Genomic DNA, 25,933 nt, shown 5'->3' on the forward strand with positions numbered 1-25,933 from the left:
AGAATCATTTATCAAAGTCTTGTATTGATGGCCAGTATGGGGATCTAACCCATGACCTTGGCGTTATTAGCACCACGCTCTAACCAGCTGAGCTAACCGGCCACATTGGTTGCTTCAATTCATATGTGAAAAAAAGTAACTAATTTCCATTGAATGTCAGTGATCACTTTAGTATTTGCAAAGATTATGATATTCATAGGTTTTGGTCAATGTTAAACTAGTTTATGTCTGAGAATCTCCTTGAAAGAGTTTCAGATTCTGTTGAGGGATAAAATGCAATACTGGACTGCTAACAGCTCATAGCAGTAAGATGACTGTCAGAAGAATGGCACTTGACCTCTCTGATGTTACGAGCCAGTTTCGGGACCACTGTTTATTTAAGAACTACTAGTTTCACTTTTCAGCCAACTCTTTTAGTTTAGATTTAATTCAAGTAGATGTGGTGTTGGCGGTCCCCTGGAACAATTGTTGAGTAGATGGCTGTCAGACCAACAAGATTATTGGCTTCTGATTTTTAGTCAACAGAATCATTTATCAAAGTCTTGTATTGATGGCCAGTATGGGGATCGAACCCATGACCTTGGCGTTATTAGCACCACGCTCTAACCAGCTGAGCTAACCGGCCACATTGGTTGCTTCAATTCATATGTGGAAAAAAAGTAACTAATTTCCATTGATATTCAGTCTTTCAGCACTTTAGGATTTGAAAAGATTATGATATTCATAAGTTTTGGTCAATGTTGAAACTCGTTTATATCTGAGAGTCTCCTTGAAAGAGTTTCAGTTTCTGTCGAGGGATAAAATGCAATACTGGACTGCTAACAGCTCATAGCAGTAAAAGGAATCTCAGAAGAAGGACATTTAACCTCTCTGATGCTAAGAGACAGTTTTGGGATCACTGTCTATTTAAGAAGTAAGTTTACACATTTCAAACATCGCTTTTAGTTTAGATTTGTTTCAGGTAGATGTGGTATTTGCGGTCCCCTGGAACATTTGTTGAGTAGATGGCTATCAGACCAACAAAATTCTAGGCTTCTGCTTTTTAGTCAACAAAATCGTTTCTTAAAAACTTGTATTGATGGCCCGTATGGGGATCAAACCCATGACCTTGGCGTTATTAGCACCACGCTCTAACCAGCTGAGCTAACCGGCCACATTTGTTGCTTCAATTCATATGTGAAAAAAAGTAACTAATTTCCATTGATATTCAGTCTTTCAGCACTTTAGGATTTGAAAAGATTATGATATTCATAAGTTTTGGTCAATGTTGAAACTCGTTTATGTCTGAGAATCTCCTTGAAAGAGTTTCAGTTTCTGTCGATGGATAAAATGCAAGACTGGACTGCTAACAGCTCATAGCAGTAAAAGTAATGTCAGAAGAATGCCACTTGACCTCTCTGATGCTAAGAGACAGTTTTGGCACCACTGTTTATTTAAGAACTACGTTTCACTTTTAAAACATCTCTTTTAGTTTAGATTTGTTTCAGGTAGATGTGGTATTTGCGGTCCCCTGGAACATTTGTTGAGTAGATGGCTATCAGACAAACAAATTCCTCAGCTTCTGATTGTTAGTCAACAGAATCATTTATCAAAGTCTTGTATTGATGGCCAGTATGTGGATCGAACCCATGACCTTGGCGTTATTAGCACCACGCTCTAACCAGCTGAGCTAACCGGCCACATTGGTTGCTTCAATTCATATGTGAAAAAAAGTAACAAATTTCCATTGAATGTCAGTGATCACTTTAGTATTTGCAAAGATTATGATATGCATAGGTTTTGGTCAATGTTAAACTCGTTTATGTCTGAGAATCTCCTTGAAAGAGTTTCAGATTCTGTTGAGGGATAAAATGCAATACTGGACTGCTAACAGCAGTAAGATGAATGGCACTTGAGCTCTTTGATGCTATGAGACAGTTTTGGGACCACTGTTTATTTAAGAACTACTAGTTTCACTTTTCAACAATCTCTTTTAGTTTAGATTTGTTTCAGGTTGATGTGGTATTTGCGGTACTTTGGAACAATTGTTGAGTAGATGGCTATCAGACTAACACATTTCTTGGCTTCTGATTTTTAGTCAACAGAATCATTTGTCAAAGTCTTGTATTGATGGCCAGTATGGGGATCTAACCCATGACCTTGGCGTTATTAGCACCACGCTCTAACCAGCTAAGCTAACCGGCCACATTGGTTGAATCAATTCATATGTGAAAAAAAGTAACTAATTTCCAATGAATGTCAGTGATCACTTTAGTATTTGCAAAGATTATGATATTCATAGGTTTTGGTCAATGTTAAACTCATTTATGTCTGAGAATCTCTTTGAAAGAGTTTCAGATTCTGTTGAGGGATAAACTGCAATACTGGACTGCTAACAGCTCATAGCAGTAAAGTGAATGTCAGAAGAATGCCACTTGACCTCTCTGATGCTACGAGACAGTTTTGGGACCACTGTGTATTTAAGAACTACTAGTTTCACTTTTCAACCAACTCTTTTAGTTTAGATTTGTTTCAGGTAGATGTGGTGTTTGCGGTCCCCTGGAACAGTTGTTGAGTAGATGGCTATCAGACCAACAAGATTATTGGCTTCTGATTTTTAGTAAACAGAATCATTTATCAAAGTAGTGTAATGATGGCCAGTATGGGGATCGAACCCATGACCTTGGCGTTATTAGCACCACGCTCTAACCAGCTGAGCTAACCGGCCACATTGGTTGCTTCAATTCATATGTGAAAAAAAGTAACTAATTTCCATTGATATTCAGTCTTTCAGCACTTTAGGATTTGCAAAGATTATGATATTCATAGGTTTTGGTCAATGTTAAACTCATTTATGTCTGAGAATCTCTTTGAAAGAGTTTCAGATTCTGTTGAGGGATAAAATGCAATACTGGACTGCTAACAGCTCATAGCAGTAAAATGAATGTCAGAAGAATGGCACTTGACCTCTCTGATGCTACGAGACAGTTTTGGGACCACTGTGTATTTAAGAACTACTAGTTTCACTCTTCAACCAACTCTTAGTTTAGATTTGTTTCATGTAGATATGGTATTTGCGGTCCCCTGGAACAATTGTTGAGTAGATGGCAATCAGACCAACAAGATTATTGGCTTCTGATTTTTAGTCAACAGAATCATTTATCAAAGTAGTGTAATGATGGCCAGTATGGGGATCGAACCCATGACCTTGGCGTTATTAGCACCACGCTCTAACCAGCTGAGCTAACCGGCCACATTGGTTGCTTCAATTCATATGTGAAAAAAAGTAACTAATTTCCCATGAATGTCAGTGATCACTTTAGTATTTGCAAAGATTATGATATTCATAGGTTTTGGTCAATGTTAAACTCATTTATGTCTGAGAATCTCCTTGAAAGAGTTTCATTTTCTGTCGATGGATAAAATGCAAGACTGGACTGCTAACAGCTCATAGCAGTAAATGCAATGTCAGAAGAATGCCACTTGACCTCTCTGATGCTACGAGACAGTTTTGGCACCACTGTTTATTTAAGAACTACTAGTTTCACTCTTCAACCAACTCTTTTAGTTTAGATTTGTTTCAGGTAGATGTGGTATTTGCGGTACTTTGGAACAATTGTTGAGTAGATGGCTATCAGACTAACACATTTCTTGGCTTCTGATTTTTAGTCAACAGAATCATTTGTCAAAGTCTTGTATTGATGGCCAGTATGGGGATCTAACCCATGACGTTGGCGTCATTAGCACCACGCTCTAACCGGCTGAGATAACCGGCCACTTTGGTTGCTTCAATTCATATGTGAAAAAAAAGTAACTAATTTCCATTGAATGTCTGATCACTTTAGTATTTGCAAAGATTATGATATTCATAGGTTTTGGTCAATGTTAAACTCGTTTATGTCTGAGAATCTCCTTGAAAGAGGTTCAGATTCTGTTGAGGGATAAAATGCAATACTGGACTGCTAACAGCTCATAGCAGTAAAATGAATGTCAGAAGAATGGCACTTGACCTCTCTGATGCTACGAGACAGTTTTGGGACCACTGTGTATTTAAGAACTACTAGTTTCACTTTTCAACCAACTCTCTTAGTTTAGATTTGTTTCAGGTAGATGTGGTGTTTGCGTTTCCCTGGAACATTTGTTGAGTAGATGGCTATCAGACCAACAAGACTATTTGCTTCTGATTTTGAGTGGACAGAATTATTTATCAATGTCTAGTTTGACGGCCCGTATGGGAATGGAACCCATGACCTTGGCGTTATTAGCACCACGCTCTAGCTAGCTGAGCTAACCGGCCACATCGGTTTGTTCTATTCATTTGTGGAAAAAAGTAACTAATTTCCATTGATTGTATGTCTTTCAGCACTTTAGTATTTGAAAAGATTATGATATTCATAAGTTTTGGTCAATGTTGAAACTCGTTTATGTCTGAGAATCTCCTTGAAAGAGTTTCAGTTTCTGTCGACGGATAAAATGCAAGACTGGACTGCTAACAGCAGTAAAAGCAATGTCAGAAGAATGCTGCTTGACCTCTCTGATGCTAAGAGACAGTTTTGGCACCACTGTTTATTTAAGAACTACATTATCCTCTCCTTGAGCAGTGCTCTCTGTGCTCTTCCTATTATATTTTGTGCTGTCTTGGTCCGGATCAGTGTTTTCAGCTGTAGGCTTGTGGGTGTGATGTTTTCGTCCCGGCATCTTAAACAGAAGCGAAGGTGGTTTCTTAGATGTGCGCGTTTCTGGTGTAATCGCTCCAAACGGCGGAAGTCCTTCGTTCCTTGTTGTCCGTATTTCTCTTTGAACATCTTAGGTGTGTTCTTGCTGTGTCTTTCTAATTCCATTCTTTCGCTGACGCTGATGGTGGCGCGTCACTTCCTTCTCCGTTTATCTGCGGGCAGCAGAGGACGTTGTCGCCCTCTACTGCCCGATGTGGACGACAGGGACGACGGAGTTTACACGCTGGACCACGCATGGGACTGCATCGTCGGAGAGGGGAGAGCGGGCAGTAGAGGGCGACAACGTCCTCTGCTGCCCGCAGATAAACGGAGAAGGAAGTGACGCGCCACCATCAGCGTCAGCCTGAAGAAGCCGGCAGCCGTCGGCGAAACTGTAGCTACAAACAGGTAAACAAAACTGTTTCTGTGTTTAAAAAAGAACGAAAGAATGGGATAAAATGCAAGACTGGACTGCTAACAGCTCATAGCAGTAAAAGCAATGTCAGAAGAATGACATTTGACCTCTCTGATGCTAAGAGACAGTTTTGGGATCACTGTTTATTTAAGAACTACGTTTCACTTTTCAACCAACTCTTTTAGTTTAGATTTCTTTCAGGTAGATGTGGTGTTTGCGGTCCCCTGGAACATTTGTTGAGTAGATGGCTGTAACATTAAATTAAATCGACAGCATCTTCACATTCGAAGCGTCATCATTCAGTTTAATAGATTGTAACCAGCTGCACGTTAGTCACAATAAAGGGCACATGCATGCACAATTTCACATTTTTTAAAAAGACTTTATGTTATTGTAGAAACTTCAAAAATTATTTGTGATTATAATTCAAAATAAATCAAAGAATCATCCTTCGTTCCCTGTCTCCCTTTGCTGTGTAGTTTAACCGCTGTGTGACCTCCCAGATGATTAAATGGTTCAGCAACTTCAGAGAGTTCTTTTACATCCAGATGGAGCGCTTTGCACGCCAGGCTGTCCGCGACGCTCTCACTCGGTGAGTTTGGCTGTACACTTTATCCTTTTTGTTCTTTTACTTTGCTGTTTGACCGGCTTACAAAATGTGTTGCGCTATGATTCATTATGTTTGATGCAATGGTTGAAAGCGTTGCAATTTCCTCATTTAAACTCAAGAGACGTGTTTTGAGGAAATCGTGCCTGCACGTCAGCTGTTTTCTTCTCAATTGCTTTTGTTGTAAAAACTCAAAATTATATAACAGCTGTGTTTATAGTGTAGTTCTGTCTGCTAGATTTAAAAAAACGATGCTGTGTACTGAGTTTCTTTATTTGTGTGTAAAACTCAGGGAAGGCACACCTCGTCTGGGCAGGGAGGGTCAGCTGAGAGTGGGCCGTGATACGGAGCTTTACCGCATACTGAACATGCACTACAACAAGAGTAACATCTACCAGGTGAGAAGTGTCATCCGAAGGGGAGCTGAAACCTAGACTTTCTTTTAAAAGTGAGCCTTTTCTGGCAAAAACTAACTATATCTGGGTAAATCTCTAAATGTATCTTTATTTAAAATGGTATGTCCTAACTTCTCTTACCATTCTTGCCCGTCATCCGGAGCGTAATAAATGTTTGTGTGTTCAGTGGAAGTCCACAATATGAGATCACTGTAGATTGTGTGCGTTGACAGGCTGACTAAAAGTGCGTGGGGAAACAGCGGAAAACACATCAAAAAGAGACTGTCGGTTTTCCCAAGAGGGCTCTTTCAGCTACATTGATGTAAAAAGGTTTGATTGCACAGAATGACACAGTATTGCTTATGAAGGCTGCAAAACTATTCAGTGCACGCCCGTTCTCTTTGAATAATAAAAGAATTGAAACCACAAAAACTTGAAACATGCAGGCAATTTGTTATCTCCCTCAAATACGTTCCAATAAGAAAAGCTATGACCTCCAGGCTTTAGTTGGTGTTTTTTTCCTCAACTCGCTTTTGTTAATACAGCTTTTTCAAATTCAATTATACTGTAAGTTCATTTATTGTTTTCAAAGTTATTTTTTTTAAATTTGCCTTTTAGAAAATCTCCTCCAGATCTCTTAGGTTTTCTGTAAAAAATACCATTAAAGTGTGTACTAAAACCCACAGGTAGTCATTGTGTCCTCATTATTCCTCACCCGTGGAACCCCAGAATGTAAGAATGAGCCTGTTTAGTCTTTCATTCTTCCAACAGTTTGAATTTAACCCTATCACAAAACCTATGCTGGAGACCAAACTAACTTCAATTATTTTTTTACACTAGGAAATCTTATAACCTTCATTCAATAAGTCAGAAATATCTGGTTTTATACCAAACTAAATATGCTATGTTGTGCCAAATTCAGTTATTAAAAGGTGGAAAGCAGAAGAATTTTTCTCTTTATGGTTGTTTTTGCTTTAATATGTGGGAGAATGCAATTTAGTTTCTTTTATTCAGTATGATGAAAAAACTAAAATGTCCTTTTTATTAATGTCCTTTAAAAATGTTGTGCTGCCTCAAATCAAAACTCTGCTTGAACTCAGAATAGATGTGATGAAATCAAGCTTGTTTGGGACAAAACTGCTTCGAGTTGCTGCCATAAAATAACTAATAAATGTCCTGATGGCAGCTCAGACAGTGATCCGGATCAGGATTGATGGTTTATCTCTTGAGCATTGGCGGCGCCAGGGTGGTGCTAGGGGGCGCTATAGCTACCCCTGGATTACTCATAGCACCCCCAATTAAATATTAGAAGAATTTTTTTTCCATTTTATTTTAATTTAACGTGTGGATGTGATAACATTTAACATACAAAACAAAAATAATCAGTAAATTATCATATAGATAGTAAAAACTTAAACCAAAACAGGAAATAGATGTTAACCTTTGACCTCATTTTCCACCTGTGAACGAGTGAAAGGTAGAGCTAGCGGTAAAATGGATCGGTTTTTGTTGCCCACATTTCCACGGGTTCAGTCAGAAACGAATGAATGTTTGGAAGTGATCTCAGACCCACAAAAACCTACGGATCTGGATGAAGAGAGTCAACCCTCAACCGCCGCAGCAGTCCAGGGTTTAGCCGCTGGAAATGCTAACGCTAGCGTTAGCTAACCTTGCTACACTATAGATGGTTTTCTGTGTGGCTGTATGTGTTTATGATTTCATGGAAAAGTCAGTGATTGTTCATATGTTTATGATGTATATTAATGATTGTTTCAGGTGTTGTTGAGGTGTTGTGCACACATGTGTGTCTGCTAGTGTTGAAGGTGTTTTAGAGAACAATAAGTAAGCATGACCACTTCCTTCATAGCACCCTCAATAAAAAGACTAGCTCCTTCGTAGCACCTGCAGAAAAACATTTCTGGAGCCGCCACTGCTCTTGAGGTCCACGTGGCAGGGGTGAGGAGGAGGTGCTCACTCCTCACCTCCTCCTCACGTCCTTCTCAATGGTCAACTTTCCTGGCGGGGTCACCTGATAAGACAGTGGAAGTGTTAGTATACTAAAATAGATGCGTTAGGTTTTTAGAGCCTTTTTATTTTAGCTTACTCCACTTAAAACCTCTGGTGTTCCCTCGTGAATTGTTCATATTAGTCATTAATCCCTCTAAAACTTATTTCAGCCAATGAATTTGTATTTATTTATTACGTTGTATTTTAATTCTGCTGTAAAGCACCCAGGTTTATTAAAGCTGCCTCATAAATTAGGTTTGATTGATTAATTTAGATTAATTTCGATCATATAAAGTATTCTAATGTTGTCCTTTACCGTGTGTTTGCTTCTGTCCTCAGGTTCCCGAGAGGTTTATCGAGGTGTCAGAGGTGGCTTTGAGAGAGTTCTACTCAGCCATTTGGACCGGGAGAGACAGCGACCCCTGCTGGAAGAAGGGAATATACAAGATCATCTGTAAGCTTGACAGTCCTCTGCCAGAGGCCTTCAGGATGCCCGGTTGTCCAGTGGGCTGATGATGACCCCGCTGCTTCTCATCTTGTACATGAAGACAAATGCATGCTCAAAATCTAAACGCTTTGCTCACTATTCATTTTAAATTATTTAGAACAAAAAGATGTGTTGCTCTAACTGTTGTGCAAAAGGAAAACATGCATAAAATCCACACAAGACATTCTCAGAGCTCAAACCAGAGTCTTGTGACTGCACTTATCACAGACGTGCCCATACCAGTGAGTTAAAATGCACCAAGCTGGAATTTCTTCTCCAAACATTCCTCACTTGGCTTTGTCCCATATCTTCTTCTGCAGAAAGCTCTCCTGGGGAGGAGAGTCGGAGCAGCCGGAGACGGGAAATAATTACTGTAAATGTGTGTGAGTTACGCAGAGTTGCACTTGTGTGTTAAAATGAGGCAGCTTCATTAAAAAAAACAAATCCTGTATTTCCTGCTGAGTTTTTTAAACATGCTTTCAGAGATAAAAAACAAATAAGCTGCCATGTCTTTCAGCCTCCTGATGAACAATATTTTTTTAAATTAACAATCAAACAAGAATATGTAAGCACACCGTATTTGGGCTTCTATAAAATTCTATAACTTGAATATTTTTGAAGTAACAATGTCACTCTGAGGGTTTATTTTGCTTGTGGGTGTTGCTCATTGTTCAACATTTATTCATTTTACTGCTTTTATGCATGACGGTGAATTTCAGTCAACATGGAAACCTGTCAACAGGAATAGAATTTGACATATTGATGTTTTATTGTTTACTTGATGTACTTTTCTTGTAAAAACATTTGAAATATCTTTTTCCGTGACGGTAAACTGAATAAGACACTTGTACAATGTTTAAAATGTTGTGTACATTGTGACTCTTTTTCCTTCGTATGAATAATTGTGTTGTGAATTCTGGTGCAGATTGGCCTTTAGATTGTGATCTCTTATTGTGATTTACTTTTTACATACTCTAAAAAAGTAAACTTTGTAGTACTTACTGTAGTTCTGTGCCTCGGTCGAGCTGAGGATCTTTTGATTGGTTGAAACTGAAAAGCTAATTAAAGTCATACCAGACTTGTGTCAGTAGATGTGTGTACTTGATTACACACACACACACACTAAGGGGTGGTGCACATTCAGAGTGGTGAAGAAAAGTATTTCTCCCCTCACAGATGGCTTCTCTTTTAGCTTCTAACTGAATTTCCCCCCGAGATTACAGTGATCCCTCGTTTATCGCGGTAGATGCGTTCCAGACCTGGCCGCGATAGGGGAAAATCCGCAAAGTAGGGACACCATATTTACAGTATTTATTTAACAGGTACGTATTCAGTATTCAGACTTTTGAAACCCTCCCTTTACGTAGAATTTTTTTTACTTGGTTTATTTATAGTTTTATTACAAAAAGTGCATTTTATGATGAAATTGATGAAAAAAACTGGAATTTCTTGATATTTCGCATAGAAAAATACCGCGAATTTCCCTTGAATAAGGCTCCAAAGAAAAAAACTGCGAAGTCGTGAATCCGCGATAAACGAACCGCGAAGTAGCGAGGGATCACTGTAATAAAGTATCTTTGAATTTGAATTTAAGCAGGTTTGTGCAGTGAGGAGCATAAGTATTTGAACACCTTGTGATTTTGGAAGTTCTCTTAGAAATCATGGAGGGGTTTGAAATTCACATTGTAGGTGCATTCCCACTGTGGGAGACAGAAATCACATTGTATGATTTGTAAAGAATTTATTTGTTTTGCACTGCTGCACTTAAGTATTTGAACACCTGAGAAAATCTGTATTAATATTTGGTACAGAAGCCTTTGTTTGCAATTACAGAGATCAAACGTTTCCTGTAGTTCTTGACCAGGTTTGCACATACTGCAACAGGGATGTTGGCCCACTCCTCCACACAGATCGTCTCTAGATCTGTCAGGTTCTGGGGCTGGTACTGAGCAACACAAGAGTTTCAGCTCCCTCCAAAGATTTTCGATTGGATTTAGGTCTGGAGACTGGCTAGGCCACTCCACAACCTTGATATGCTTCTTACGGAGCCACTCCTTGGTTGTCCTGGCTGTGTGCTTCGGGTCATTGTCATGTTGGAAGACCCAGCCACGGCCCATCTTCAGTGCTCTGACTGAGGGAAGGAGGTTGTTGCTCAAAATGTCCCAATACAAGGCCCCATTCATCCTCTCCTTAATACAGTGCAGTCGTCCTGTCCCATTTGCAGAAAAGCACCCCCAAAGCATGATGTTTCCACCCCCATGCTTCACAGTAGGGAAGGTGTTCTTTGGATGCAACTCCTCCTTTTTCCTCCAAACACGGCGAGTGAAGTTAAGACCAAAAAGTTCTACTTTGGTCTTATCTGACCACATGACTTTCTCCCATGCCTCCTCTGGATCATCCAGATGGTCACTGGCAAACTGCAGACGGGCCTGGACATGTGATGACTTGAGCAGGGGAACCTTTCGTGCAATGCGTGATTTGAAACCATGACGTCATAGTGTTCTGCCAACAGTGACCTTTGAAACTGTGGTCCCAGCTCTCTTCAAGTCAGTGACCAGATCCTCCCGTGTAGTTCTGGGCTGATTCTTATCTTCAGTGATACCCCACGAGATGAGATCTTGCATGGAGCCCCAGTCCGAGGGAGACTGACAGTCGTCTTTAGCCTCTTCCATTTTCTGACAATTGCCCCAACAGCTGATCTATTTTCACTAAGCTGCTTGGCAATTTCCCCGTAGCCCTTTCCAGTCTTGTGGAGGTCCACGATTATATCTCTGGTTTCTTTTGACAGCTCCTTGGTCTTGCCCATGGTAGTAGTTGGAGTCTGATTGACTGTGGTGTGGATAGGTGTCTTTAAAGAGCTCAGACAGGTCCTACTAATTAGATTACTAAGTGGAGTGGACTTCTTCAAGGCAGAGTAACAGGTCTTTGAGAGCCAGAATTCTTGCTGATTGCCAGGTGTTCAAATACTTATATTCCTCACTGTATGTAAATGAGTTGAGACTGCTTTTAATCACCAACACAGAGGAGAAGGACACAGTGTTGAGATACTAAAGGTGTGAATGAAACCAACCTTTGTCTTGTCCTTGTCTCATCCACATTGGTGACCCCGAGAGCGAACATGTCAGCCAACAAAATGGACCAACAAGCTTCAGCACCGCTAACGCCTGCTGGACCACAGCTGGCCCCACAGTTCTCGTCTGCCGTAGCTGTTAAGCTTCCAGATTTTTGGCTCCATGACCCTTCAGCATAGTTTTTTCACTGCGCAGCATTTCTTCTGATGACGCGAAATACCACCATGTGGTCGCTGCACTAGACCCACTCTCCACCCGATGGGTGATGTGCCTGCTCCCGAACCCTCCAGCCTGGGAGATGTTTAATACCCTCAGCAACTGCTGGTTGTACTACACCGTCTCTGACACAGAATGAGCAAAGAAGCTGCTCTCTCCCGCCGGATTCTGAGATGGCACCGCCCTGGAGCTTATGGAGAGCATGCTCTCCCTACTTGGTTCCGACGACGGAGAATTCCTCTTTGGCCACCTTTTCCTCCGTCAGCTTTCAGCTCAGGTGCGGGCCGTTCTCGCAAACTCTGCTTCACTGCAACAGGATTACTGTGTGCTGGCGAGGAAGCTGAGCTAGCCCTTCTAGTCACAAAAACCTTCATGAGCCAGGCTGTGGTTCCGGTTCCCCCAGGGACCTCATCCAATCATCTGCTCAGCTCCTCTGAACTGGCAGAGCCGGCCGTAGCGGCTGGCATCGACACTCAAAGACGCCGGGGAACCGGGCTTTGTTCAGTTCCTATCTTAGGTGCAGATTTTCTCTGTGCAAATGGACTTCTAGTTGACTTAGCCAACAGGCGGTGAATTGAGGTTGTGTCTTTTGTATCCATGCCATGTATGACAAAAAGGACCGGACCTCAATTGCATGCTCATTTCCTCTACAGGAGATACCTTCCAGCGTGTGTTATCTGAGTTCCCCACTCTCACAGTCCCTAACTTTTCTATCTCTGTAGGTAAACACGGCATTGAACATTTTATCCCCACTCCTGGCCCACCCGTCTTTGCACGCCCACGCCGCCTTGACACAGCTAAGCTGGCCGTCACGCGTACAGAATTTGCAAACATGGAGCATTTGGGCATTGTGCACCGCTCTAACAGTCCGTGGGCTTCCCCAATGCACATGGTGCCCAAGGCCAGGGGTGGACTGGCCTATCTGGCATTCTGGCACTGTCCCGGTGGGCCTCTTAGCCAAGTGGGCTGCTTGCCCAGCTTGGGCCGACACTGCTCCACAGTTGGTGATCTGCAGAACACTAGCTACATGGTAACCCGAAGCTAACAGTTTTTCCAGATGTTTTAAGCAAGAAAAACGAGGTAGAGCGATGACTTAGGAGTTGTTTTACCGCGTTAGCATGTAGCTAATGTCCCGCTGACCTCCGCCCGTGGAGAATGAGCTGATCTGGAAGGCCAGGGCTCCCAGTCGCAGCGGTCTGGCCCTGCTTGTAATTTAACAGTCCCAGTCCATATTAGATCTCACATTCTGTCTAGAGACGAGTCTGCGGGTGGCAACACCCCCCCACCCCCACCGCTTTCCCAATGGGGAGGGACAACGATTTGTAAAAATGACAGGGCCGAATTTTGGTCCCAGTCCACCCCTGCCCAAAGCTGATGGACAGTGGCGACCCTAATGCGGAGAACAGTCCAAAAACTGCTGTATTCACCCTTTTTGGCCTCTTTGAATTTTTATGCATGCCCTTTGCCCTTAAAGGTGCCGTGCAAACCTTCCAGCGGTTGATGGACTCAGTTTTGTGAGGTTTGTCCTTGATTTTTGTCTATGTTTATGACATCTTGGTTGCCGACCACTCTGCCGAACAACATGTCAATCACCTGCGCTAAGTTTTCCAACGTTAGGCTGAAAATCGTCAGATTGTCAATCCGGCTAAATGCCGATTTGGGCTGGCACAGAAGAAGAAGAAAATATCTTTTCTATTGCACCTCTCAAGATAGAAATCACGAGGGGCTTCACAAAAACAAAAACTGTAAAAGTAAAAAAAGAATTTGGAAAATGGTTAAAAATATATTTTAAATGAGCAAAAAATAGACAATTGTGATTAAAAAATGTAAAGAAAGAGAGAGAGTGAACAGGAAAGAGGGAAATCAGTAGATCCTGAGGAAGGTGGAATAGGTGGGGAGAGCAGAATAAAGAGAGAGAGGTGAAGAAGGTCATACAAAAGCCAGCTTGAACAAGTGAGTCTTCAGCTGCTTTTTAAAGGAGACCACTGAGTCCACTGATCTCAGGCTCAGGGGGAGAGAGGTCCAGAGTCTGGGGGCCACAGCAGCAGATGATTTGTCACCTTTGACCTTTAGCCTGGTGCTGCACAACCAGTAGGCTTTGATCACTGGACCTCAGGGACCTGCTGGGGGTGTAGGGACTAAGAAGATCACCAATGTAAGATGGTGCTTGTCCATGTAAGGCCCTATAGACCAGAACCAGGATCTTGAAATGAACCCTGAAGTTGGCTGGCAGCCAGTGAAGCTGGAGGAGAAGCGGGGTGATGTGGGTGTGTTTGGAGGACTTGGTCAGAAGCCGAGCACAGGCGTTCTGAACCACCTGTAGACGGTTCAGGGAGGTTCTGCTCAGACACGTGAAAAGAGAGTTACAGTAGTCTAAGCGTGAGGAGATGAAGGTGTGGAGAACTGTCTCAAGTTCAGAGCGGGACAGAATGGGACTCAGCTTAGCAACGTTCCTGAGAAGGAAGAGCGAACATGAGAACTGACATGAGAATCCAAGGTGAGAGCTGGGTCAAAGGTCACACCAAGATTCCTGACAGAAGGTTTGGTGAGGGACGCAAGCTGACCAAGAGAGTCTCTGACTTTGGGAACCAGCTTGTTTGGGGTACAGATGAGGATCTCAGTCTTATCTTCATTCAGCTGAAGAAAGCTCCCACCATCCAGGCTTTGATAGAGTCTAAGCAGGTGTGTAACAGCTGCAGCTTAGACATCTCATGGGGCTTGAAGGAGATGTACAGTTGGATGTCATCTGCATAAAGATGGTAGGAGATTCCTTTGAAGGAGCTCAGGATGTGCTGAAGAGGAATCAGATAGAGGAGGAAGAGAAGAGGCCCCAGCACAGAACCTTGTGGGACACCATGGGTAAGAGAGGTGGTGGAGGACCTAAACTTGGAGACGGCCACAGAAAAGGAGCGCTCAGAGAGATAAGAGGAGAACCACTCCAAAGCAGTTCCTGATAGGCCTACCCAGTCTCTGAGCCTCTCCAGTAGCAGGTGATGGTCAACAGTGTCAAAGGCTGCAGTCAGGTCCAGCAGGACCAGAACAGAACAGTCCCCTGCATCACTGTGAGTCAGAAGGTCATTAGATACCCTAAGAAGAGCTGTTTCAGTAGAATGAGCTCTACGAAAACCTGACTGGAAGCTATCATAGATGTTATGTTCATCAAGAGCAGCTGTGAGTTGTTTACCTTTTCCAAGATCTTGGAGATGAACGGAAGTTTAGAGATGGTCTGAAGCTGCTATGGAGAGAGGGGTCGAGACTCGTTTTTTTAAGAAGCGGGTGGATTACAGCGTTCTTAAAGTAAGCAGGGACCTGACCAGAAACCAGAGAAGCATTAATTATAGAAAGCACGCTGGGACCGATGGACTGAAAAGCACTTTTAAACAAAGATGAGGGTAAGATGTGGAGGAGGCATGCAGAGGTCTTCATAGAGTTAACTAGTTTGGTTAACTCAGGCAAAGAAACAGGAGCAAAGCTATCTAGGATGATGGGCCTGGTTGGAGTCGGGAGAGGCGGCGATAAGGCTGAAGGAGAGATGCTAGATCTAACCTTATAGACTTTGTCCACAAGAAAGACAGAAAGTTCTCACAGTCTGCAACAGAGTGGATGGAGGCTGTAGGAGTGGCAGGAGACACGATGCTGCTGATGGTGTTAAACAGCACCTTGGGCTTCCCTTTGCTCTGGGACACCAGGTTGGAGAAATAGGAAACCCTAGCGCAGGGGTCTCAAACTGAATTTAGCTGAGGGCCGCTGAAGGTAGATTCTAGGTGAGGCTGGGCCACATTAGGTTTTCCACAAGAAAAGCAATGTCAAAAAAACATCTTCTCAAATCTCTTTATTTTCATTTAACACTAAATAAGATGGAAAAATATACAACAAATTAGTAATGAATAAATAAAATAATTTGATTTCTCAGCGACTATTTGGTTTCTTTAGAAACCAATAATGGCTGTTTGTATTCAGATTTAAATGTCTGGATTAACAGTTCTTTAACCTTCTTCCGAACATTAGTGGAACATGAACTGTTCTTCTGAACATAGTTTCTCTTGCCTAATCCTTGCTGCGCCTCCTCTCACATAGCTGAGCGATGTTTGGCCTAAGGGAGGAAGCAGTTGAGACCCTAAGTATGGCTTGAAGGTGATCATCAGTTAGTCTGGACCTGTCCTTGGACTTGCTGTAGTTCAAGGTGGAGAGGAGCTTTTCGCACAAGTATGTGCTCCCAAAAAGGCACATCCTCCGCTTGAACATTCAGGAAAGTTCAGGGAAGCTAGGGGTCAACTCTCTGAGAAACTGCCCAAGCTTGTCTGCTTTTCCATTCACCTCCCTGAACTTTGCTTTGAGTTTAGAGTTGCACTGCAGCTCACTAAGCTCCATTTGAAGCACAGGAGGAGCATCCTGCACGTCAAATGAGAAGGGATCAACAAAAATTTGAAAAGTGGCTCTGTGATTCTTGAAGTCTGCAAATCTGTGATCAAATTCCTCATGCAGCCTCAAAATGACACCAACATACTTCTGGGCACTGAATGGTGTGGCCGCATCCACGAGTGTCTTGCGTGCTGGGAAATGGCAAAGGTTGGTCTGAGAGAGCTGGGCTTTCCATAACACAAGTTTTGTGGAGAATGCTCTCACGCTGTCATAGGCAGAACCGACAAGTTGCCAGAATCTCCTCGAAGCCGTACGGAAGTCTTGCTCCATGGTCTCACCGAATTCCTCCCATGCCCGGGTTTTTGCCTTGGCAACCACCCGAGCCGCGTTCCGCTTGGACTGCCGGTACCCGTCAGCTGCCTCTGGAGTCCCACAGGCCAAAAAGACCTGATAGGACTCTTTCTCTAACCGCCGGTGTCTACCAGCGGGTTCGGGGGTTGCCACCATGACAGGCACCGACGATCCTGCGTCCACAGCTCCGGTCGGCCGCCTCAGCAATGGAGGCACGGAACAGGGTCCATTCAGACTCAATGTCCCCCACCTCTCCCGGAACATTTTGGAAGTTCTGTCGGAGGTGGGAATTGAAGCTCCTTCTGACAGGAGACTCTGCCAGACGTTCCCAGCAGACCCTCGCGATACGTTTGGGCCTGCCTGGTCTGACTGGCGTCCTCCCCCACCATCTGAGCCAACTCAGCACCAGGTAGTGGTCAGTTGACAGTGATAATACATGAACAAGTGTTATCAAGATGTTATTTTAAATTTGGCAGTTGCATCTGACTATGTTCTGTCCGGTGACGTACACACACACACACACACACACACACACACACACACACACACACACACACACACACACACACACACACACACACACACACACACACACACACACACACACACACACACACACACACACACACACACACACACACACACTGTCTGTCTTTCTATCATAGTGAGGATCCTCCATTGACTTCCACTCATACCTCTAAATCAACTGGTAGGCTTTGTCAAAATGGTCCTCAAAATGTAGTATGTACAAGAACATACACACACACACACACACACACACACACACACACACACACACACACACACACACACACACACACACACACTCACACACACACACTGTCTGTCTTTCTATCATAGTGAGGATCCTCCATTGACTTCCACTCATACCTCTAAATCAACTGGTAGGCTTTGTCAAAATGGTCCTCAAAATGTAGTATGTACAAGAACACACACACACACACACACACACACACACACACACACACACACACACACACACACACACACACACACACACACGCTCTCATTTGTACTGCAACCTGCTGCAGTTAACCATTTGTTGTTTTATTTTGAAACACCTCGCCGGAAGTTCCCGTGTCTCATTGCGTATGCCTTGACTCGGTCGGTTTCCAGACTGTCCGCCGGGATGATGGCGGTGTCCCCGGTGCTGCTGCGGCTGGAGTTGGTTTTGTACGCCTGCTGCTTCATCTGTGGCATCGTCACCGCCGCCACACTCACCATCGTCCAGGTGAACCTCCACACAGGAAACTACTTCACCAACACCAATCTGCTCTCTTCCGGGTCTGCTAACCTTTTTCAGAAGTGGTTAAAAAGTTTTAAAAATCGGAACCAAAAGGAAAATGGCTCTTTTTAAAAGCATGTACTGAATTTGGTTTCTAACCGTTAGGTTTTATGACACTGTCAGTGTGATGAATCAATTTATTGACCCCCTTCTTGCCAATAATTGATTTCACGTAGCAACACATTAGTAACTGTGAACATCAGAGCGCGAGGAGATTTAAAAAGATGGCACGCGCTTTCACTTTCTGCTCGTTTCGCCTCTGTTTATATCCGCACTACAGCGAATGAACGCGTTAGTGTGGAAAACGCCTCCATCTGTGAGATCTAGCTACGCAGCTGGGTAGAAACACACTTTAGAACTTCTGGGTCAGGAAATGTGCATTTATGAAAACTGCACGCGCCGGTCTCGTGACCCCAGGCGCTCCTCTGTCGCAGCTGATCCTAAACTCGGCTGTGTCTGGTTTTTCCTCCACACCAGGGCAGCTTCCGAGGTCAGTGTGTGCTGTACGGAACCGTCAGCTACAACGGGACCATCTGGGTCCAGTCGGCCAGCTCGTCCTCTCTCTGTTATTTTGTGTCGGCCGTCTCCATCTTGGTGGCAGTGGTGTGTTTCTCCCTGGTTCTCTACTGGGTCTACACTCTCTGCATGGAGGCCGACGTGCAAAGGTGACGTATTTCATGTCATTGTTTCACCTGTTAACAGCTACCAAAGCACGTGGCTGTGAGGTGTGTGACCTGATCTTGTTGCTGTAAATCACACACTGCTTAGATTTATTACTAGGGTTTAAGGGTTTTCCTTTTAATACGTATATTACTGGGATTATTTTTCATATGCACAAGATCACATCCTCTATGGGGTGCCATTTGTAAACGCAGTCAGAATTTAACAATATTTTGGTTAATTTAGAATGTCATGAGGAAAAATCTTTACAGTTCCTAATTTAATATTTAGTTATTTAATTTAGAGTTAAGTATTTATTTAGCAAAATAAACATTAAATTTATTAACTAAATATTTTGCTTGGATCAAAATACTTTGTTGGGAGCTAAATATTTAGCTAATTAACCAAATATTAAGCTCAAATATATATTTAAGTCAGACTTACAGTTGTGGTCAGAAGTTTACATACACTTGTAAAAAATATAATATAATGGCTCTACTGAGTATCCCGTTATTTCTAAAACTCTGATTTTTCTCTGATAGAGTGATTGGAACAGATACTTCTTTGTCACAAAAACATTCATAAAGTTTGGTTCTTTAATGTCTTTATTATGGGTTAACAGAGAAAAGTGATCACATTTGCTGGGTCACAAATATACATACAGCAACATGAACTAGCAATTTTGGTGACTTAGAAACGTGTCGGTGAACTGAGCTTCATAGCATGGCCTCTTAACTTCTTGTGAGTGATTATGAGTGACTACAGCTGGTGACTTCTCTTAGGCCAGGTAAATAGAGCTCATTGGATACAAACGCCCACAAACGCTACAATGGGAAAGTCAAAGGAGCTCAGCATGGATCTGAAAAAGCGAATTATTGACTTGAACAAGTCAGGAAAGTCACTTGGGGCCATTTCAAAGCAGCTGCAGGTCCCAAGAGCAACAGTGCAAACAATTGTTTGTAAGTATAAGGTGCATGGCACTGTTTCATCACTGCCAAGATCAGGAAGAAAACGCAAGCTATCACCTGCTGCTGAGAGAAAATTGGTCAGGAGGGTAAAGAGTGAACCAAGAATCACCAAAAAGCAGATCTGCCAAGAATTAGAAGCTGCTGGAACACAGGTGTCATTGTCCACAGTCAAACGTGTTTTGCATCTCCATGGACTGAGAGGCTGCCGTGCAAGAAGGGAAGCCCTTGCTCCAAAAGCGGCACCTTAAGGCTCGACTGAAGTTTGCTGCTGATCACATGGACAAAGATAAGACCTTCTGGAGGAAAGTTCTGTGGTCAGACGAAACGAAAATCGAGCTTTTTGGCCACATTGCCCAGCAATATGTTTGGAGGAGAAAAGGTGAGGCCTTTAACCCCAAGAACACCATGCCTACAGTCAAGCATGGTGGTGGGAATATTATGCTGTGGGGCTGTTTTGCTGCCAATGGAACTGGTGCTTTACAGAGAGTAAATGGGATAATGAAGAAGGAGGATTACCTTCACATTCTTCAACATAACCTCAAATCATCAGCACGAAGGTTGGGTCTTGGGCGCAGTTGGGTGTTCCAACAGGACAATGACCCCAAACACACATCAAAAGTGGTAAAGGAATGGCTAAATCAGGCTAGAATAAGGGTTTTAGAATGGCCTTCCCAAAGTCCTGACTTAAACCCTGTTGAAAACATGTGGACAGTGCTGAAGAAACAAGTCCATGTCAGAAAGCCATCAAATTTAACTGAACTTCACCAATTCTGTCAAGAGGAGTGGTCAAAGATTCAACCAGAAGCTTGCCAGAAGCTTGTGGATGGCTACCAAAAGCGCCTGATTGAAGTGAAAATGGCTAAGGGACATGTAACCAAATATTAGCACTGCTGTATGTATATTTGTGACCCAGCAAATGTGATCACTTTTCTCTGTTAACCCATAATAAAGACATTAAAGAACCAAACTTCATGAATGTTTTTTGTGACAAAGAAGTATCTGTTCCAATCACTCTATCAGAGAAAAATCAGAGTTTTAGAAATAACGGGACACTCAGTAGAGCCATTCTATTATATTTTTTACAAGTGTATGTAAACTTCTGACCACAACTGTATGTATTTATTTACCAAACTAAATATTTATTTTGTGTACTCAGAAACAAATATTTAGTTTAGAAAATAGATATTTAGGTTTGCCATAATTATTTAGTTTAGTTTATTTAGTTTAAAAACTAAATATTTAGTTTAAAAACTAAATATTTAGTTTGAGCATTAGCATTTTTTAAGTGATTGGCTGATTAGCTCTTCCTGTAGAGCAGCCGTATCTAAAATAATGTCTGGTGAGTTAAACGTGAAGCATAACTGCTGACAGAGTCATGCATTAGATGAAGCAGTGTTGTGGCGTTACCATGCCTACAGGGGTGTCAAACTCCAGCCCCTGAGGGCTGATATCCTGCATCTTTTTGTTGTTTCCCTGTTCCAACACAGTTGATTCGCCTGTGCAGCAGCTCATCGAGCTCCCCAGAAGCCTGTTAATCACCTGCTGGTTGAAATCAGGTGTGTTGAAAAGGGGAAAATACTAGAAAATGTGGGATAGCGGCCGTGGAGAGCCGGAGTTGGACACCTGTGCTCTACAGGTTCAGACAGTAGAAATGCTTCAGCAGAGGTTTTCCTCTCAGACAGGTAAACCGAGAGCAGGAGTGATGTAGCTGACGCTAAAACAGCCGTTCTGTCATTTGGATCACAGGTTTTCGGGTTTGTCTTCATGCTCTTCCTGTCTCACCCCTCCCAGGGCGTGCGTGTGGCTGAACCTGATCATGGTGGTTTCTGGCGTCTTCCTGTTTTTCCTGCTCATCGCAGGCTGCGTGCTGAAGATCGGGCGTGACACGTTCTGCGACTCCATCATGCACGCGGTTCCTAACATAACCAGGTGGCCTAGACATGCACACGAGCACCCGAGCATGTTCAGACATGGCTTTAGAAACCAGAAGCTCTCATGTAGTCGAAGATGACGCCAAACCCAGGGAGCTTCGATCTGTTTGCTGCTACTTCCTCCTAAGCTGTCAGTAGAAGCTCCATCCTCTAAGTGTTTTTAGATTCCTGTAACTTTATTCATCTTTTTTTCTAAGTGTTTTTTAGGTAAACTTGAGGAGTTTGGGCCTGAATGCATCAGCTGCACTTCAGGTTCTTCTGTTCAAGTCACATTTTATCAGCTAAAACCTTCTGATGAGTTTTAGAGCAGATTTAATGATCCCTACAGCAGATTCTGTGTTTACGACAGAGGGGGTTGTTTAGATGACGTGTTTCTAACCAGGCGTCTCCTTCTGAAGGAGATTATTTACTGATATTTAGTTATTTACCTACCCTGACCCTGAAAATACGCATCTGATGTTGAGTTTAGTCCTCCCCGTCATTTCGACAGAACACACGGTCGGTCTTTGTTCTTATCGTAGAGGCGGGATTTTCAGGCTGCGGTCATATTTTAGGAGGATGTTTGTTTTTTAACGCCGTGTCTCTTCTAGATGTCAGGATGCTCAGAAGTCTACGTGGGCGGGTCAGCTTCATGGAGAGAGCTTCTACAGCAACCTTCACAAAGCAGAGGTTTGAATTCCAGCAAACATTCATGATGAATTAGTCAAAAGGTGCAAGATGAGTGATGAGATGTGATGAAGCACCAGTTATAGGTGCGAGGAAGCGCCGGCGGACATTAAAGATGAATCCTGTGAAGAACTTTGTGTGTCTGTAAAAAAAAAAAACCAGGTTAGATCTCATCTCTTTCCTCCTCCAGACGGCCGTCTGGGTCAACTTCTTCCTCTGGCTCACCATTGGGGTTCTGGTGATCCTTCAGCGCCGCCAGGGCTCCGGGTCAAAGATGATTCCCACACCGGCTGGAGCTCTCTTCGGCGATTCGGAGACCACTGCAGCAGAGACGGAGCCGTTTTTCAACCGCCCTGGTCGGCCGCAGTGAGGACGCGGTTACAGAAATGGGATTAAAACCTTGAACGAACTTGGTGTGTGTGTGTGAACTCTACCAGTAATCTGATGAAACTAGTCCCAGTTTGGGATTTCTGACTGCATCATCCAAAGATTCACACCGACCAAAGCTCAGCTAATCGTCTGTATCTAGTTTGTTTCTGTCGTTCATCTTTCATTTTAAATCCACACATGATGTGCAGGACTGTCATTTCGCTTCAATCAGATTAGATTAAAGCAGATTTTTCCTTAAACTCATGAAAAAATTAAAGTAGATTTCCTCATTTTTGGCTAAAACTTATTTGATTGCATTTTCTTAAGTAAACATTCAGATGTTTTATTCTTTATTCCCAATCCGGTGATCAGACGTCCAGCTGTAGGACAGCATGTCCCCCTGCTGGTCGAACACGTGCATAACCTGATCTCCATGTGTGGAGTGATGCTTCCTGCACTCGCAGCACGACTTGCTGCCACGGCGTCCTCGTCTGCTGGGTGGCTTACTTTCAGCTTCTGCTCATGCTTGGGTTGTCCCTCCATGTCAGACGGCACACTTCACCTGAATGACGTCTGAGTTGTGTTCATGGTGAACCGTTACTGATGACATCATCCTCACACTGTCTGTTCTCAGTCACTCTTGAGCTTCTTTTGCAAACGTCAGTTTCAAAACGACTCCATCTATGAGGGAACTGTTACCCAAACTCGTAGCTCTCAGCGGTCGAGCCTGTTTGATGACGCTCATCAGCAAGTGGAGGACATTTGTCCCCGTCATATTTAAATTGTTGTATTTCAGCCACAGAGGTGGTTCTCCAGCACGACCGACCTGTTTAAGGTGCTACAGAGCAGCATTCCATGACCTGAATTTAACTTGAATGTATGTTTGCACCTTTCCCCCAAAACAAATTCCTAATAGATGAGCCTCTCGCCTACATGGCAATAAATCTTTGGGGTCAGGGTGACCGGTGACGCCTGTGTATGATAGCTTTGCCCCAGGGAAGGTGTGGCTTTGTAGCTAGCTCATCACCACCTGTGTGTGTGTGTGTGTGTGTGTGTGTGTGTGTGTGTGTGTGTGTGTGTGTGTGTGTGTGTGTTGTAAAGCACGTCAAGGGGTTCTAGGGCTCTAAAAGGTGCTATATACAAATGCTGGTCATAAAATTAGAATATCATGACAAAATTGATTTCAGTAATTCCATTGAAATAGTGACACTTGTATATTGAATAGGAAAGAGGGAGTGGATCTTGAGGAAGAGGAGAGAAAGAGGAAAAAAAAAACCCGACCGGAGCAGAGGCAGTGACTGACGCAGCACGAGCTGTTTTCAGCTCCGTCTTGTCCAATGTACCACGTACGTTACGAAAAAAGTAACTTTAAAAAGAAGCAAACTGAAGAAAACATAGGGAGTACTGAAGAAACATGAACAGTGAAGCAAGCACAGAGAGATCCGTTACCATCTATGTGTGTGTGTGTGTGTGTGCGCGTGTGTGTGTGTGTGTGTGGGTGGACCGGACGCGGACTGAGCTGTGAGCTCCCAGCTGCAGAGTTTTGTGTGTAGGGAGGGGCGGGTGCTCTATTTGACTGGCCAATCACAGAGCGGGAAGACAGTCAGTTACCCAATGAGGATTTTCCTTCAGCACGATTACAGATATTTACGAGTTTTACTCGTTTCATGCTCGTACTCGTCAAAAATGCTTTATCCGTACCGGATACTCGTTTCAGACGAGTATCCCTAATTAAATCCATTCATTACATGCTGTCTGATATATTTCTAATGTTTATTTTGTTTTTGATTATTATAGATGATGGCTAATGAAAATTCCCAAATTTTGTATCCCAGAAATTTAAGACGCTAGCTGTTCGGAGCTCTGTCCAAGCACATTAACTCATTCACTGCCAATGACGACTTTAGTTGTCATTGGCATTTTTTTTGCTGTTTGGGCATCGGAACGAGCCCCCGCGCTGAGAGAACAAACATCCCAGCTCCGAAGCCGATCTTCATCCCCATATGTCACGTGATCAGGGAGCAGAACATCCATGTGTTAGGAGATCGTTTTGGGCCGTTCCTGTGAAAAAAAAAATGAGGCGCAAACGGGAAAAGCGTCTGCCGATCACAATTCGATAATGGATTATGAAAGAACGGATAACGTTCGAAACAGGCGGATTCTTCCTGATGTAAGAGGTGAGTCTCCGCTTTGTTTTGGTTGTTTTGACATCGACATCATCCTAGCGCGCAACGTTCTGTGACTCTTAAACAGTAAAACGGTGACAAACGCTGGCAGCGAAGGGCTTTACCGATCAGGAAACGGCTGGCAGTGAATGAGTTAATAGTGAGGTGAAGGGAAAGACATGATGTGGTGGAACAAAGTGAACAAGTAATAGTGATAACTGCACCCTGGAGAGGATTGTGAAATGAAATCCATTCAATAATGTGGGGAAGATTCACAAAGAGTGGACTGCAGCTAGAGTCGGTGCTTCAAGAACCGCCACACACAGACGAATGTACGACATGGTTTCAGCTTTCTTATTCCTTGTGTCAAGCTGCTCTGGAACAAGAGACGGCGTCGGGAGCGTCTCGCCTGGGCTAAAGACAAAGGACTGGACAGCTGCTGAGTGGTCCACAGTTATGTTCTCTGGTGAAAGTACGTTTTGCTTTTCCTTTGGAAACCACAGTCCCAGCGTCTGGATGATGAGAGGAGAGGCACAGAATCCACATTCCTTGAAATCCCGTGTAAAATTTCCACAGTCAGTGATGTTTGGGGTGCCATGTCGTGCTGGTGTCGGTCCATTGTGTTCGAGAAAAAAATCTAAAGGGTGTTGTGAAGAGGAAGATGCAATGGTCCAGACTCAACAACTCAGAAGAGCTGAAGGCCACTAGCAGAGCATCGTGGGCTCTCATAACACCTGAGCAGTGCCACAGACTGATGGACTCCGTGCCACGCTGCAGTAATCCGGACCAAAGGAGCCCCACTGAGTGTTGTACATGCTCATACTTCTCATGTTCATGATTTTAGCTGGTGAACATGTCTAAAATTCTTTTTTGCATTGGTCTTTATTGATGCTTTAATATTCTGAAATACAGAATTTGGGATTTTCGTTAGTTGTCAGTAATTATAACATTAGATAAATACATGTTTTAAAAATATCATTTTGTGTGGAATGAATGCATCTAATATACAAGTTTCTCTTTTTGAATGGAAATCCTAAAATAAATCAAGTTTGTGTTTCTGATTTTATGACCAGCACCTGTAAACAAAGGTCATTAGCAAGTTAGTATTGGCTGATTAGCATGTGGATGCAATAATGGTAGGTGTAGTGCATATGCACATTAATTCATATATATATATATATACATATATATGTGTGTGTGTATATATGTATTATATACATATATATGTGTGTGTATATATATATATGTATTATATTTATATAT

At 43.0% G+C, this 25,933-nt stretch overlaps 2 protein-coding genes and 6 non-coding genes across 10 annotated transcripts in view; 2 read left to right on the forward strand and 6 right to left on the reverse strand.

Moving 5' to 3' along the window:
* Positions 1-9,693, forward strand: part of prox3 (prospero homeobox 3) — a 177,811-nt gene extending 168,118 nt beyond the window's left edge. For all 3 annotated transcript variants that reach the window (XM_070544274.1, XM_070544276.1, XM_070544275.1), the window contains 3 exons: positions 5,589-5,701; positions 6,009-6,114; positions 8,458-9,693. In XM_070544274.1, the coding sequence (XP_070400375.1) occupies positions 5,589-5,701; positions 6,009-6,114; positions 8,458-8,631 (393 nt within the window). In that variant the 3' untranslated portion in view covers positions 8,632-9,693. The remainder of the gene's footprint in view (positions 1-5,588; positions 5,702-6,008; positions 6,115-8,457) is intronic.
* On the reverse strand, positions 29-102 carry trnai-aau (transfer RNA isoleucine (anticodon AAU)). The gene has a single exon. It is a non-coding gene; the product is annotated as a tRNA-Ile (tRNA).
* On the reverse strand, positions 552-625 carry trnai-aau (transfer RNA isoleucine (anticodon AAU)). Its single transcript has one exon. It is a non-coding gene; the product is annotated as a tRNA-Ile (tRNA).
* trnai-aau (transfer RNA isoleucine (anticodon AAU)) lies at positions 1,606-1,679 on the reverse strand. Its single transcript has one exon. It is a non-coding gene; the product is annotated as a tRNA-Ile (tRNA).
* Positions 2,111-2,184, reverse strand: trnai-aau (transfer RNA isoleucine (anticodon AAU)). Its single transcript has one exon. It is a non-coding gene; the product is annotated as a tRNA-Ile (tRNA).
* On the reverse strand, positions 2,634-2,707 carry trnai-aau (transfer RNA isoleucine (anticodon AAU)). Its single transcript has one exon. It is a non-coding gene; the product is annotated as a tRNA-Ile (tRNA).
* trnai-aau (transfer RNA isoleucine (anticodon AAU)) lies at positions 3,159-3,232 on the reverse strand. Its single transcript has one exon. It is a non-coding gene; the product is annotated as a tRNA-Ile (tRNA).
* Positions 9,694-17,700: 8,007 nt separating the features above from the next.
* tmem179ba (transmembrane protein 179Ba) lies at positions 17,701-22,795 on the forward strand. Its single transcript, XM_015946542.3, has 5 exons — positions 17,701-17,857; positions 18,389-18,576; positions 21,331-21,468; positions 22,061-22,139; positions 22,327-22,795. The coding sequence occupies exons 1-5, from the start codon at positions 17,756-17,758 to the stop codon at positions 22,504-22,506; spliced, it is 687 nt and encodes a 228-aa protein (XP_015802028.1). The 5' UTR covers positions 17,701-17,755; the 3' UTR covers positions 22,507-22,795.
* The last annotated feature ends 3,138 nt before the right edge of the window (positions 22,796-25,933 follow it).

This window comes from Nothobranchius furzeri, chromosome 14, assembly GCF_043380555.1.
Source record: "Nothobranchius furzeri strain GRZ-AD chromosome 14, NfurGRZ-RIMD1, whole genome shotgun sequence".
NCBI lineage: Eukaryota > Metazoa > Chordata > Actinopteri > Cyprinodontiformes > Nothobranchiidae > Nothobranchius > Nothobranchius furzeri.